This window comes from Notolabrus celidotus, chromosome 17 (assembly GCF_009762535.1).
Source record: "Notolabrus celidotus isolate fNotCel1 chromosome 17, fNotCel1.pri, whole genome shotgun sequence".
NCBI lineage: Eukaryota > Metazoa > Chordata > Actinopteri > Labriformes > Labridae > Notolabrus > Notolabrus celidotus.
Window position 1 is genome coordinate 17,967,052 of NC_048288.1, and position 14,087 is coordinate 17,981,138.

The following is a 14,087-nucleotide window of genomic DNA, read 5'->3' on the forward strand; positions in this document are numbered from 1 at the left end:
CTTTGAATCTTGAAATCTTCGAGAGGAAAAGTGAATTTAACCTGTAATTATGTTTATTTTTTATGCTTATCTTTTAGCAGCAAAGCTGATAAATATCAGTATATGAATATGAGATGTAAATATTCCAGGTAGCTGTTAAGCTAAAATTGAGAGTCGTATTCAAATTTACATCATGCAGTTTACCAATGCAATTGGAAACTGACATTTTTGTCACAGTGTCAACAGGAAGAGGTGAAACAATAAACAGTGCACTAAATGTGCTGCGACTCCTTTCTGCATATTGATATGACATGTGATCAGGTTTGCCTTTGCAGTTCAGAGTTTATAACCTTTGTTGTGTGGTTTTGACCAATTAGAGTCAAGTTTTTCAAGCAGCCAGTAGTCTCGGCCTGTTATCCACTTTGTTTTAAAAAACTGGGCTACTAGGTTTTGCATATTGGAGAAAGACTTAAAGCGTCATATTTTAAGGCTCAGGGACACTTCCTGACCCTAACCCACAGTATTTGTCACTGGACTTGGTCCCTAAACCTAACCAACAGCATTTGTCACTGGACTTGGTCCCTAAACTTAACCTTTGGGCTTTCTCGCAATCTATCACCTCACCCAAACACTTCTTCTAACCACTCGGGGTTCATACCTAATCCTAACCTTAGATCTAGGTCAGTGGACCTTATTCCTGACACCTTGTCTCTGAACATGTCTGGAATGGAACACTTTACCCACAATCATGCCCTATGTTAGATGAGTTTGAGTGAAATTGTGTTCTGACTGTTATAAAAACAAAAGAGTTCTGACATAGGTGGAGCACTGGGATCAGAGTTTTGGATTGGGAAGAGGCAAAAATCAAAGCTGGCTCTAAAACAAAATTTTTGTTCTTTGTACAATCATTTGATTTTAATGAAAATGCACAGATTTTCTTCTATGATTCAGTTTTATAAAAAATACAAATGTTTTTCTTACACAGAGACAAACATTACAGCAGTATTTTACAGACCTGTCTTTGAAAGGATGGCAACTATTTATACTGAACAATCAATTAAATTCATGTAGCAAATCTGTAGAAGAGGTTGCCTTTAGGGTTTAAATACTTCTAGATAGACTTTTAATTATACAAAAAATGCAAACACAGATTTGCAGCAAAACACAGCGAGACTATAGGAAATCACTGCAGACAAAATGTGGACATTCATGCATAAGCTTTCAAATGTCTTCAGTAAGTAGATCCAACATAGAGCAAATAAGGCAAAAGCAGTCTGATCAGCAGCAAAGGAAAGTGAAAAATATGTCAGTCAGTGGTGTCCATGCTCATTTTAACACAAATCCAGAGCCACATGGTAGAAAAGTTCAAGTAGTGGTGAGATCCCACAGTTGACTTTTGCAAAGGAGTTACTGATAGATAAGAAGTATTTGTATCACAAATGACGGCGTTTATGTTGTTTTTGCAAAAGTTTGACATTTAAGAGTCATCATCAGTTTTTATGACGTGGAAGAGGGTAACGTTAAATATCACCTGATGTCCGTTATTCCAGGCGTACAGCGCTCTCTCTCTGGCGTTGTAGTCGAGCATGGAGATGTGAAAGTACTGGTTGTGGAAGGGGATGTCTATGTACTCGTAGGATGAAGTCTTGGTGGAGTAGGCATAGTACACCTTTGCTCCAGACAGGTGAGAGTTAGTGATGTAGAGCGTCCCACAGATCATGAAAGACTCACCTGCGTTCCTTTTCGAGTACTCTGTGTTCCAAGTCTTCAGGACATGCAGCGTGTCTGGATCGATCTGAGAGATGACGACATTTCCAGCATTCTGATTGGTTGCATACACGACCCACATTCCCAGCTCGTCAGCCATGACGTCGATGTCAGAGTATCCTCCCCAGGTGTACGGGTACATGTTGTGGAAACCGGCGAACTCCAGGGCTCTCTGTGCTAACACGCTGCCCGTCTCAAAGCTGTATTTAACGATTATGTTGCTCTGGTACTTGTTGTAGTAGAGAGATCCGTTGTAGACGATGTGATTGGTCCCTTCCCATTTAAAGGGGAGGCTGTAGGTTCTAGAAACCACTCCTGCGACAAAGTCCTCCGTGGTCTTGTACTCACGAACAATCTTGCTGTTGGTGTAGCTGTCCATATACCACACCTACATCAGAGAGAAAGGAGAGTTAAAAACAGCTGACACCACCTGATCGACTGTCAGCCATCAAAAATGAAGCTTTTCTAGCCTTGTTTTGAAACCGCACTCCAGATTATTTGGACTTATTTATGACATCTTTATTAAACTTTCTTACAATGATGACTGATGAGGGTTGAAGTTCCTGAGAAAATGAGTTTTTTGGGCAAGCTTGCGGCACAATTTTCATTGTGTTTTTTTTTCTCTCCATCTGGTGCAGTCGTAACTTTTATGCCCTTTGCCCGTGTGGCGTGAATAGTAAATGAACCTGCAACTGCATTAGCGCTCAGCTGCCTGTTCTACTTAAAATGAGTTGTGCAGGCGTACATATGGCGGGTAGACGTTGAAAGCAACAAAAACTTGCTTAAGAGTCAATGGCACAGTTTGTTCACACTTCCACTCACACAACAATGCACAGCAGAGATAACTTGGTGCACTGGTGGAAGACTGAGAGGTAGCAAATCTCCATCCTCTGAATACACAGAGTAAAGTATCAATGTGCCTGCCTCCAGGATCATTTGGGTCTTTAAGGGAATGAGAGCTGACACACTAATTAATATGAAGCATATTATGCCTGAACCACACCTCAGAACAGGGTCCAAAATCAATACCAAAATCAATAATTGTGCCAAATACAGGTGCATTTTCTGTCCAGTGAATAAATCTCAAAGGGTAATTTCCCGCACGGCATTTTCAATGTTTGTTTCAGTATGCAAGTCTGTAACAGGATGATTCTGGCACAGTCGTGTATGTGAAACAATTACCCAATTCAATTCATTCGGCTAGTGAAAATATGCTTGGCTGGTGGATTTTTCATCCACCTGCCACCTTTGCAGTGAGTTAGAAAGTTGATTTTGAACCCTGCCTATGAATAATAACAGCATTTAATTCAACGCCAGACTGTGAGCTGTGTATAGCTAACAAAAGGTAGTCAGATACATCTCTAACAGACCCTGTCCCATGGGCTTTGTACTATGCATTTTAGATCAAAGGGCCTTAGTGTTTCCATCACAGTTTGATGTTATTAAATTTGTAGAGGAGAAGAGAGAAGCAGTCAGGCATTGAGCATGAGAACTGGAGCTGGGCAGGTGTACACCAGAACTCCTACTTTGAAGTCTCCTGTGAACGTGTCTGAAATGATGCAGCCAGTTAGGAGACAGAGATGAATGAATAAAGGTGTTCTAAACATCTCCAACCAGGTGCAGACTCCAGAGACGATAAGTACGGAGAGGTCACAGCAGGGTCAGGGACAGGCTGCCATGAGAAAAAGATAGCCTGACAATTACCTTGTTGCTGCAAGAAATCTCCACCTTTGTATATACATATTGGGTTCCTGTCAGCTTAAGTGGAAATCTTTAGCCAAGCCATGCTTTATGTCAGATAATTAACACGCCTCTGCTCCCTTTTCAAACAGAGGTCAGAAGAGTAAGAATGGGAAATGGGAGGGCCTGGAATGGGCCTTTAAAACCTTCAAATTATTTATTCTATTCTAAAATAAAAGAGTCTAGTTTTTCAAAAGAGTGAAATCTAGAAACATAACCAGACTAGATTTAATTATTTGCAATGCAAACCAACTCTCTGTGATAGCAGTCCGTCTGTCTGCAGTTGCAGAGATCCTCAGCTTACTTTGAAGAAACAATATAAATATTTTACTGTACACTCTGCAGAGCCCTCAGAGAGCTCTGCCTGCTTCCATAACTCACCCTGTTGTTTCTGGTTGATGCCAGAGGATCAGTCATCCATGCCCCAAACCGAGTTCCAGATGTCTTTATTGTAGCAGGTCCAGTGATTTTCATTAATTTCCCACACGCTGTTAATAGAGAAATGCAACGATAAGATGTGCTGTGCTGGTTTTTGTCTCTAACTAGATTTCTCAAGCCAATTTCATGCCTGTGCCACCAGAGAGTTTGCCCTCTGTGCATACTAAGATAGCACCGAATGGCAGAGAGTGGCTTTATTTAACTGCAGGTGTACTAGTGAGTGAGCTGTTTGTAGCTTTAGACCAAACTGTTTCATATAAACATCATGTATCATCAAAATCTACCTGTATGAGCTGATTATTTATGTTCACACTCACAGCAACATATTTGTTTGCATAATTAGCAAAAGATAGTCTATAAATACAAAATCAAATAAAATGTAGTGCATTAGCAGAGCAAGTATGATCTGTAACTTTCATACTAAGTCTGCCACAGCCTCACTCCCATATTTACAGTGCTCATAAAAACTCTGATATTAAATAACATAATCAACAGAGAATGAGGATGCATACCTCTGATGGATTTGTTTTCAATTAAGTCTTAAAAGTTTGGACTTATTTTGCCATTGTAATGAAAATTATACCAATTTGAGAGATGATCAGCCCACTAACACAGAAAACTTCCTTCTCAAATGAGTGGCGGCTCTGTAGATATGTAGTCCAACTTTTCTGTCCATTATAAGGCAGTCAGGAATAGTATTTTACTTACAGAGGATGTTTGAACATTTAAACATTTGCACGATGAAAGGCTCTCACTAAACCAGAAAGTCCAGCAGAACAGACACTAATGGTTTCTTCTTTTCACTGGCAGGACATCGAGGTAGACACAATCTCAGTGTGGGATGAAACAGCAAAACAGCAAAGCAAAGCTTTCCAGCCTCTGAGGCTTCTAAGTGTTGCTTCTAAGTGCCTTTTGATAATCACAGACCATATTTGTTCTTTTCTTGAGGTATGTTCAGACCAAAAGGGAAGAAAATGTTGCTTCATGTTATCCGTGCATGTTTTAAGTGAATATTGGTATAGAGTGAACATAATAATCCCCCTTGAAATCTGTGTCTTGATGACAGTCCAGCTACTTGAGGCTAACTAGCGCCCAGTGTGATGAACTGTTAGATAGGATCAGTAAAAGGATTTCTCTGATGGACACCAACTGTTGGTATGTAACATAAGAAAGATTCTAGCTGAAATATGAAGATGTCAGAATTAATGCTTTGTTCTGTCTGTCTGTCGAGCAGCAAACAAACTTTGACAAACTTCAAAACCAAATTTGATGGAGTTTTTCCCCAAAAATGTTTTGGGTATAGTTCTTGCCTTGATCTCTCTTTGGAAAACTCAAAACAAACTGGAAATAAATGAAAAAGAGGGGACATAAAGAAAAGTGCAAAGTTTGGAAAGAAACTGTGGCTACTTTGAAAAGCTCTCAGGGTGCAAGCTCCGTCTCAAGGTGAGCGAGCAGCATTCATGATTCAATCATTTCTGATGCAAAAGGAAGATATAAGGACAATGTTAGAGTTAAAGGCTTATAGATAGATAAAGCATGATGCTCACTTGTGTGTCTCATTTGCGGAAAAAAATTCAGATCATCCAAATGTGCAAATTCACACTTCCGTTGCTTGTGTGAAGAGTTTGCTTCTATAACCCTATTCACACACGCACCCGAAATTGTTCAGTTGAGCTGCATTCGTAAATGCAAATGGCAAAAATTTTCACCCTGACTTTATGCAGACTTTTTCCCACCGGCCCCCTTGTAAAATTTCTGTGTAGAGACGGGGTGAGCTGATGCGTGAATGTTGCAAGAATTTTTCTGGGAAAAATTCACATCAATCGAGTGGGCAGGATGATGGCGTTTACATCATGCAATAGGTGCATATTATGAAGCTGCTGTGTATCTGCTCCCAGCATGCTCTATTCCTCTCATCTATTGATATTGTGAATATGACCAATTTTACATAGCATTGATATCAAGGCAAAAACTATTATTGTAGTTTCAGACTCCACTTCGCCCCCCAACTTGGAATTTTTTTAGCAGCGTCCTTTTTATTCACGTTCAGCCTCGTGAGATGTCCCTTCTTCCTGTTTCATCATGAAGGGTGAAACTCCAGCTTTTCAGTGAGATGTATGAAGAGGCAAGTTTAGAAAACTTCAGGAGCAGGCCGTCTTTAAGTGTTCTAGAAATGTTTCAGGAGTTCAAGCATGAATAGTGTTTATCTGTCTTTACATTGCCTTTGAGCTTGTGCACAAAGTATAGTCTGCTTTTGGTCTGAATACACCCTCATAATTAAAAACGAGGAACCAAGGCCGATTTCTTTTTTCCAGCAGCAGAAAAAAATAATCTTACAATGTTGACTAAAATATACAGCTTGGACATTCTAAGATATCTTGTTCCAATACTATTGTTATGCAACTTGAGTTAGTTCTAAAAGCAAAGTTGTCACTACTATATCTAAAACAGTAGAAAACACATGCAGCTTTAGGACTTACTTAGTTTGCCCATGCAGCTGCGGAGTCGGTTGTCCAGTTTCAGGACTCTCTTGTAGAGCTCGTCGTAGTCGTAGGCTCCGAGCTCCTCCTGGATGCTCGTCAGCACTGCAGACAGGTTCCTGATCTCCTCCTTGAACTGGGAAATGAGCGCCGCATCCATCTTATATTGCTCCAGCACGGGGATCAATGGCTTCAGCTCGTCCATCTTGTCCGTAAGCTCCTGCAGAAATGACAGTGACAGCCGGAGGAATGTAAAACAGGCAGAATGAGAGGATCTGTGAGAGAGGTACAAACAAAACCACAGTTTGTTTGACAGAGAGATTTGTTGCTCCTGTGCTGTGTGCTAGGACATTAGCACATGTATTAAGTGACAGTAAGGGACTTACATTACTCTTTATGAGAAGACATCAATCCATGCTTTTATTTAATTAACCCACTGTATGTTTACCAGGTCTAAGTCAGGGAAACACACATCTTTATCTCTGATAAACAGTATTCTTTATGATATTCAGAACTGTTAATGATCTTTTTTTTTTTTTGCTTAATTCATAACCTTTTGATGAGGTTCTTGCCATGTTGGTGGTTGTTTCACATTTATTTTTCCCAACTCATTTTGTTTCTTTCATCGTGCCACACTGGAGGTGTTTCTACTCCCAGACCAGCTGTCCCGTTTAAACCACACAAAGAAAGACTAGCAGAAGAACAGCCTTTCCAAACCTCAACAACAACTAATAATTGTAGCTCTTTTTAGAGATTCCTCTTTGTTTTCATGTACACAAAGAAGGTGTACACACTTTCTTGGCTTGCATCAGGACTTTTACCAACAACTCCTCTCTAGTTGGCCAAAGAGAGTAGGTAACAGGAATAAAAATGTGAGGAGATCAGCAGACTGGGTGGTCTTTATTTGTTAGTGTGAAGGCTGTGAGGAATACTGTTTCTTTTTTTTCCGTCTGCTTAGCTTCAGAAAACGTTTTTCATTTAAGAAATCCAATTTGTTGTTGTTCATTTCTTTCCACTCGTACTGCCATCCACAGAAACAATAGAAATATTATTTTTGTTTTTCTGGCTAAGATTCAGATGATGACTTAATACCAGTCTTATTCCAGTGCAGAAAATATAAAGCTCAATATTAAGAGCTTTCTTGCATATTTAAGGCTAAATGGAAGAGTGCTGGGATCACATAGCAGACTGTCATAAAGCAGAGAGGAGGAGGAGAAAAAACAAAACTCCATTGACAAACACAAAAACGATCTGAAGCACCTTCAAGAACAATGTATAAATGTATCGGCTTATCACGTTCAGGCCACAATGAGCCTACAACTGAAAAGAAATTGGTTTCAGTCCTCTTTTGTTGCTGTGGTGTTGCATGAAATCAGCCATCAGTGTTTCTTTTTTCTCTCTCAAGTCTACATCCATCTGGTGGCCCTGTTGTTTTGGATTTGTCACCTGTGAGCGCACTTGCGCTCAGATGTTTGCAATTATCCGGTACTTAAGGGAGAAGAGAGTCCTGAGAAGAGGGCTGTTTGTTGGTTGTTACTTGGTTCTTTTTTTAGCATGCATTGTACATTTAGCATTTCACTAAATAAAACGTCAGTTGAATGAAAGCTTTCTTCTCTTTACCTGCTGAGTGCCTCCATTATTTGTGTTTTCTCCTTTTTAAAGTTAACAAACAAAGGGCATCTTCATCTAACTTTAAAATTCTGAGTACCGAGTCCATTCTATTCAAACTCATCACCTACTCTACAGACTTTTTTCTGGTTACATTTTAAAATATAAATTCAAATCTCAAAATGTATTATCCATACAAATGTCATGACAGCTACAGATGCTGATAATCAACTGAAGACCGTTATAATCCCTTTTAATGCATTTCAAATATCATTTCTGAAACCCATTTGTGAAGTCAACCACTGTTCTCTCCAGGTTATCTCTCCATGCCCAACAAAAACTGCTGCAAGTAGACCTAAAAGAAAACTTGAATAAATTGCTTGAGGCAAAAATAATTCAATCTCAAACCTCACTGCCCTGAGAAAAATCTTGGAGGTGATCATCCAACATTGTAACTGTTGTATCTGCTTGTAATCTACAGTAAAATGTATGACAACACCCAGTCTGGTTTTGGCAGGTCTCATATCTCAGAAGCAGCTGTATGAAAAGTTGCAGATTATACAAGACGGGTAGGGCTTGCTCATTTTTTCTCTCTCTAGTGACTTGCATCCTAACAGTAACAACCATCTATGGAGTCCCACAGGGCTCCATCCTGTGTCCTCTTCTATTCATTCAGAATGTGTTTCACCATACACCCATGATCATTTAATATAACATTCCCAGATATGCAAAAGACACTTGTGACTACTTCTTATCTCATTACCCACTGATTAAAGCTAAACCCATTTACGTATCAGTCAAAAGAAAGAAAATTAAAAGTTGGAAATCCTTGGAAGTTGGAAACTTCTCCTTAAATTCAAACAAGATCCTGGTAAATATGAAAGGTATTCACACAGCATCGTAGCCCTTTGGAGAGCTCCTAAGGCAAAAAAAAAAAAACTGTCAGAAGTAGGAGTTTCTCATGCAGAGAAGAAAATCGTGGAAAGAAGGCGAGATAGGAGGATTTTACTCTGAACACTGACATCCAACAGAAAGTTAATTAAATGCTATCGACTGGATCGTGCAATGATCATGTTTGCACTCACATTTCTAAGCCAGTACAAAACCCAGTGTTTGTGTCTCTGTTTTATGAATGTATTAATTGTACTCTCATCATTGTAAATGAAGGCATGCCCTCAGCCACCGGGGGCTGTATGGGGGCTAAATGTCTTGCTTAAGGACACTTTGCGTGTGAACAGTGGGACCTAAGATTAAACCTTCAACCCTTTGATGAGACGACTGACTCTACTGGCACTTCAGCTGCCCCCTAAGACAAAAGTTCTGTCCTTTCATTGCTCAGCTGAGTTGTTTTAAGGATGTTCCAAAATCATTCCCAGGCTTAGACTCCATGCTAAATAAATGTAAGCTAATTTAAGAGCAATTTGGGCACTGATGTCTAGAAACTGGTAACGGCTGAACTTTCTTTCTCAAACTGACTGTAACACTCATGCATGGACTGTATAAGAGGTTTATTTTTAAGGGTAGTTTAAACATAATTCATGGATTGAGGGCTCAGCTGCATGAGTACTCATGCCCACATAATAAGATCAGATCCCCTGATTTCGAACCTTCACGTCACCTGTAGCTTTTCAGTATAACTGAAAGTCCTTCCTCTGCTTAAAGCACTCGCCGGTCTTTCTCGACAGAACATCTCAGACATGCTGTCAGTTTATAACCTCAGATCTCTTTGTTCACAAAGTGGAAATCTCCAGCATGAATCTGGAGAAAGACCTTCAAAGTGTGGTGAGATGACATTGAGTATTAATGCACCTGAAAAATGAAACAGCCTGCTCTCTGATTCTCAGACGTCCTTTGAAAATGTTCTCTTTAAAACACAAAATTCCAACCTTTAGTTTTATGAGATTTTCTTTAATGCACACAGCCTTTGTGCAGCTTGCCTGTATATTTAAATGTTCTTTTATGTCTGTGCATGAATGTCTGTTTATTTGCACACTAAAGATGTTTTTATGCTTTAATATAAAACTCCCTGAGCTGCTGCTTTATGATAAGGTGCTCAACGATTAACTGGAATTTCACTAAAGTGCATATTTTAAAAAAGGGCATAGACATTTCAAGTAAAAAAAAAACAACCACATTTATGATAATACTTAAATGAAATAATGTTGCATAAGAATATTTCAGGCACTAACAAAGGAGACCTGATTAAACCAGGCTACGGTTAAACAAGGATATCAGTTACCTGGAAGTTTCTGGCCATGATGGATTTCCTGTCATCCTCGATCTGTCTGAACTTGGTCCTCAGGCCCTTCATCTGGTTCTCCATCTTCATGACATATTGGAAATCCCTCTGAGTCCTCAGGTTCAGCACCTCAATTGACTGAGACATGTTCTGCACCTGAAATACAACAAGCAATAATAAATAATCACCTAAGACTAGTCTCCAACAACTTTGCAGCATTCTAAAGTATGAAAAGTTTAGTGCAGTGTAGTAAACTCAGCTCGTGGATAAATGATGCCTTTCTTCTCTCCTTCCTTCCTTTCATTGCAGCTAATTGAAAGGCACTTTGATGGGTTTACCCCAGTGAGCCTGTGTGTGTGGGTGTGTTTGCCTGAATGTGTAAAAGACTTTTGTTGAAAAAGGAGCAAAGCCTCGCAGCAGCATGCTTGTGTTAATGCACGAGTAAAAACATCTGGTTATAGTTGAAGTATTACAATACCATGAAGGACTTTAAAGCTCAGAGATTTGTTGCACAATAATACCATCAGGTGAGTGCTTATCTGTGTATATGCATGCTGCTATGGGTTAGACATGTCAAAAAAATAAATTCTTGGTAACTTTCTTAATACTACATTATTAAAGTTCTCAGGAAAATGTATATTACATACACCAGGGCTTTAAAAGAAAACAAGCAATTGTCTCAGGACAATATATGCTTGTGAGGCAACCATGTGCCCAGATCAAGGAGAAGTGAAATTCAACCCTCCAGATGTCTGCAAAGTAAAAACACTGCTGTTTCGTTGTTCATTTAATTGAACACCAAGGAGTGTGCTTTAATCAGTTTGTGGTGAGTATCAGCTTCACTGTAAATAATAAGTTCCACAAATTGATTTTCTTGCAAATGTCTTGTAATTAACTGTTCTTAAAAGTTGCTGAAATATCAACATGATGATACAGATTAATAAAAAGTTAAGCTTTGTTAGGCCTGTCCTCCAGAGGAGAAGATAACATTTGTTTGTTGAATGGAGGTCACATCCATAACTTCTGAGAAAGTCAGGAAATTAAAATGATTGTCTTTAGTGAGCATCAATCAAATGTGTGTATCAGCGTTGATGTTTGATCTAAAACTGATTTTTAGCTGCTCCTGCATGCAGATAGCTCCTATGGAGAAAAATAAGTCATTGTCAATGTTTTTTATCAACTTATCAAAGTGGTTCTGTTCCGACCTGGAAATATGCATGTGATTGTGGAAGCTTTGTGTATTGGTTTACTTCATAATATTGGGGAATTAAAAACACAGGGCGCAGGGTGGTAAATTCCCCCTCCCCTTACATGAGCTTACCTTCTCCAGCAGCTGGCGGAGCTGTCTGCTCTTTGCGTCTCTGGAGCAAAGGCTCTGTTCTGGAGCCACCACGGTGCAGATACATCTCCCATCAGCATCCTGCGCAGAGCTGTACACCTGCCAGCCCTCCTTTGGGCCGATAGTCTGCAGGTAAAAACAAAATCATACAAAACTGCTGTTATTGACTTCACATTGATTTCACACTAGGTCCACATCGAAGGCGGTTAAACTCTGATTACTCTAAGCATAGAAACAAAGAAAGGCTGTGGTTCAATTTAAAGTTTTAAACACATACAAAGGTGTTCCCCAAGGTTCAATGCTGGGTCCTCTTTGTTTGAGTGTTTATGTTACATTTAGGCAGTAAATGTTTAAATAAACATCTGGAGCAGCTTTTACAGCTTTAAAAAATGTATTGTGATACTGGATGTTGATGAACACTTGTACTGTAGGTATGACTTCACTGAGATAACCTCCATATTATGATCATTTGGGCAGCCGGACTGTTTGAAATTCTCATTTGAAAAACATAGAATTGATACGACAAAAAAGTTGAAAGGAGATCTTAGAAAGTTTTTAAGGGAAAGTGAAGAGGAGGGCAGCCATCTCTCTGGATTCAGGTCATAATTTATTGACATGAGACTATCTCCTCTAAAAGGCCTGGAGGCCGTCTGCCCACATCTCACAGATTTATAGCAGGGGAGCTATTTCACTTAGTACTGCAAAAAGCAGCTCAGCAAGGTGTCTTTTGGTTGGATGTTTTCCATTCTTCTGTCTGTGTTTGGAGGAAACTGCAGTTAAAAATCTTTTTCAAGTTTTATGTCAGTATCATTAAGAATTACAATTTTTTTTTTTACATCAAATAGATCTATATAGTACCTTAGCACTGTTTATTTATTTATGTATAACTTTTTGTTTTGCATGCCCATGTCAACATATGGTAACTGATCATTTGCTTCAGTACCTGCTTCCGCTAAAAAAAAAATCTAAATAATACTTTTTTCTCCAGTATTGTAATGTTCAGATGCTTAGCTTTCATCCTGGGAAAGGCACATACTTTCATTTTTTAAAATAACAACCTGTGTATTCCAGCTAGTCATGCTTTGACTGCTGTCTATGAGGCATTACCAAACCTCAGAGCATATATGATGCTCCTTGACCATCAGGAATTTTGGTTTTCAAGGGTTAAATAAAGACACCATGCTCCAAAATGTCTTCACAAAGACTATCGCTCCAAATACAAACCACTAAAGCAGGTGCAGAGATCCAAAGCTCTGCAACCTACTGTGCCTGAATATTTACCTGAGCTCTCCCTGGACTAATATTTAAGATTCAAGATTCTCTTTATTGTCATTCCCTCCTGTATTTGCATACACAGTAAAAATAAAATACTGCTTCTTTCAAGCTCAACAGTGCATATGTTCAAAAGACACACTAAAACCAGCTAAAACATTTAAAACAAGCTAAAACACATGAAACACAAGTATCAGCATCATGATAAAAACCATAAGAAAGAAAGTGCATCTAGTCTGTAAAGGGTTTTTTAATGGGATTCATCCTGACAGGTGTCTAGCTGTCAACTGAACATGTGTTGATGAGAATATTTTTGTGGAGAGTGCATTATTTTCATAACTGGGTTGAAGTAGATTATTTATAAAATGCCCTTTCAGTTGAATGTACAAACGTGTTCTTTATATCTTTCTTGCTGCTTGAACAATATCATTATCCTCAAATTGAAAGTTTTTTCCTGATACTCTGGATACTATGTCAAGATTTTGATTGGTTATATGATAATGTGCATTAACACCTGGCTTTCTTAACTGCTTGATTCTGATTGGTCAAAACCCCATAGCAACAATGTCTTATCATCAACAGCATAGGGTTTCCAGGGATTGCCAGATCCCACACTTCAAAACAAAGTGAATTAAATCAAGCTGCAGAAAAGAGTCCAGCAGATTTCACCTCTGCCTGTTGACACTGTGGCAAAGGTTTCTGTTAACATTCTAAATCTGCAAACACCATGGAGGATATCTTCATAGTACTTTCAGTTTATTTGAAGAGCAAAAAGTTTAGACTTATGATTAATGGCGGACAAGAGAAGAAAAGAAGGAGGAAAACTTCACAAACAACAAGGGATGTTAAAATACATATGGACCTGAGTGTGAAAGAGACATCAACAAAACTGAAGCAACCACAAACCACTATATGGTATGGGCTTTGGTAGAGCTACAGGACTGGTGAAGTGAGGTGAAAATGCCAACAGAAAAAGTTGCTTGGCAGATACCCAAATAGCAAAATTGGTCTAGCCCGGTTCTGGCCCACAATACACTTAGACTCGGCAAACATACCGCAAAGAATGATGGTCCTTAAGTGGCCCAGATATAGTTTGCCAGAGACGGCCCACACATGGGCCAGCTAAATAACAAGCTCAACCTTTATCGGCCCAGATGCGGCATGGACAGATCTGGGCCACATAAACCAAGCCACAATCGGGACAGATGTGGCATGCCATCATATA

General features: G+C 39.2%; 1 protein-coding gene across 2 annotated transcripts in view; it reads right to left on the reverse strand.

Annotated features, from left to right (window-relative positions):
• Positions 1-912: 912 nt before the first annotated feature.
• The window catches only part of olfm3a (olfactomedin 3a), a 41,960-nt gene continuing 28,785 nt past the window's right edge, over positions 913-14,087 (reverse strand). The window contains exons 2-6 of one of the 2 annotated variants that reach the window (XM_034706740.1): positions 11,573-11,716; positions 10,252-10,407; positions 6,405-6,624; positions 3,868-3,974; positions 913-2,134 (exon numbers count right to left, since the gene is read on the reverse strand). In XM_034706740.1, coding sequence (XP_034562631.1) covers positions 1,457-2,134; positions 3,868-3,974; positions 6,405-6,624; positions 10,252-10,407; positions 11,573-11,716 — 1,305 coding nt within the window. In that variant the 3' untranslated portion in view covers positions 913-1,456. The remainder of the gene's footprint in view (positions 2,135-3,867; positions 3,975-6,404; positions 6,625-10,251; positions 10,408-11,572; positions 11,717-14,087) is intronic. The other variant, XM_034706739.1, reaches the window with a different exon arrangement.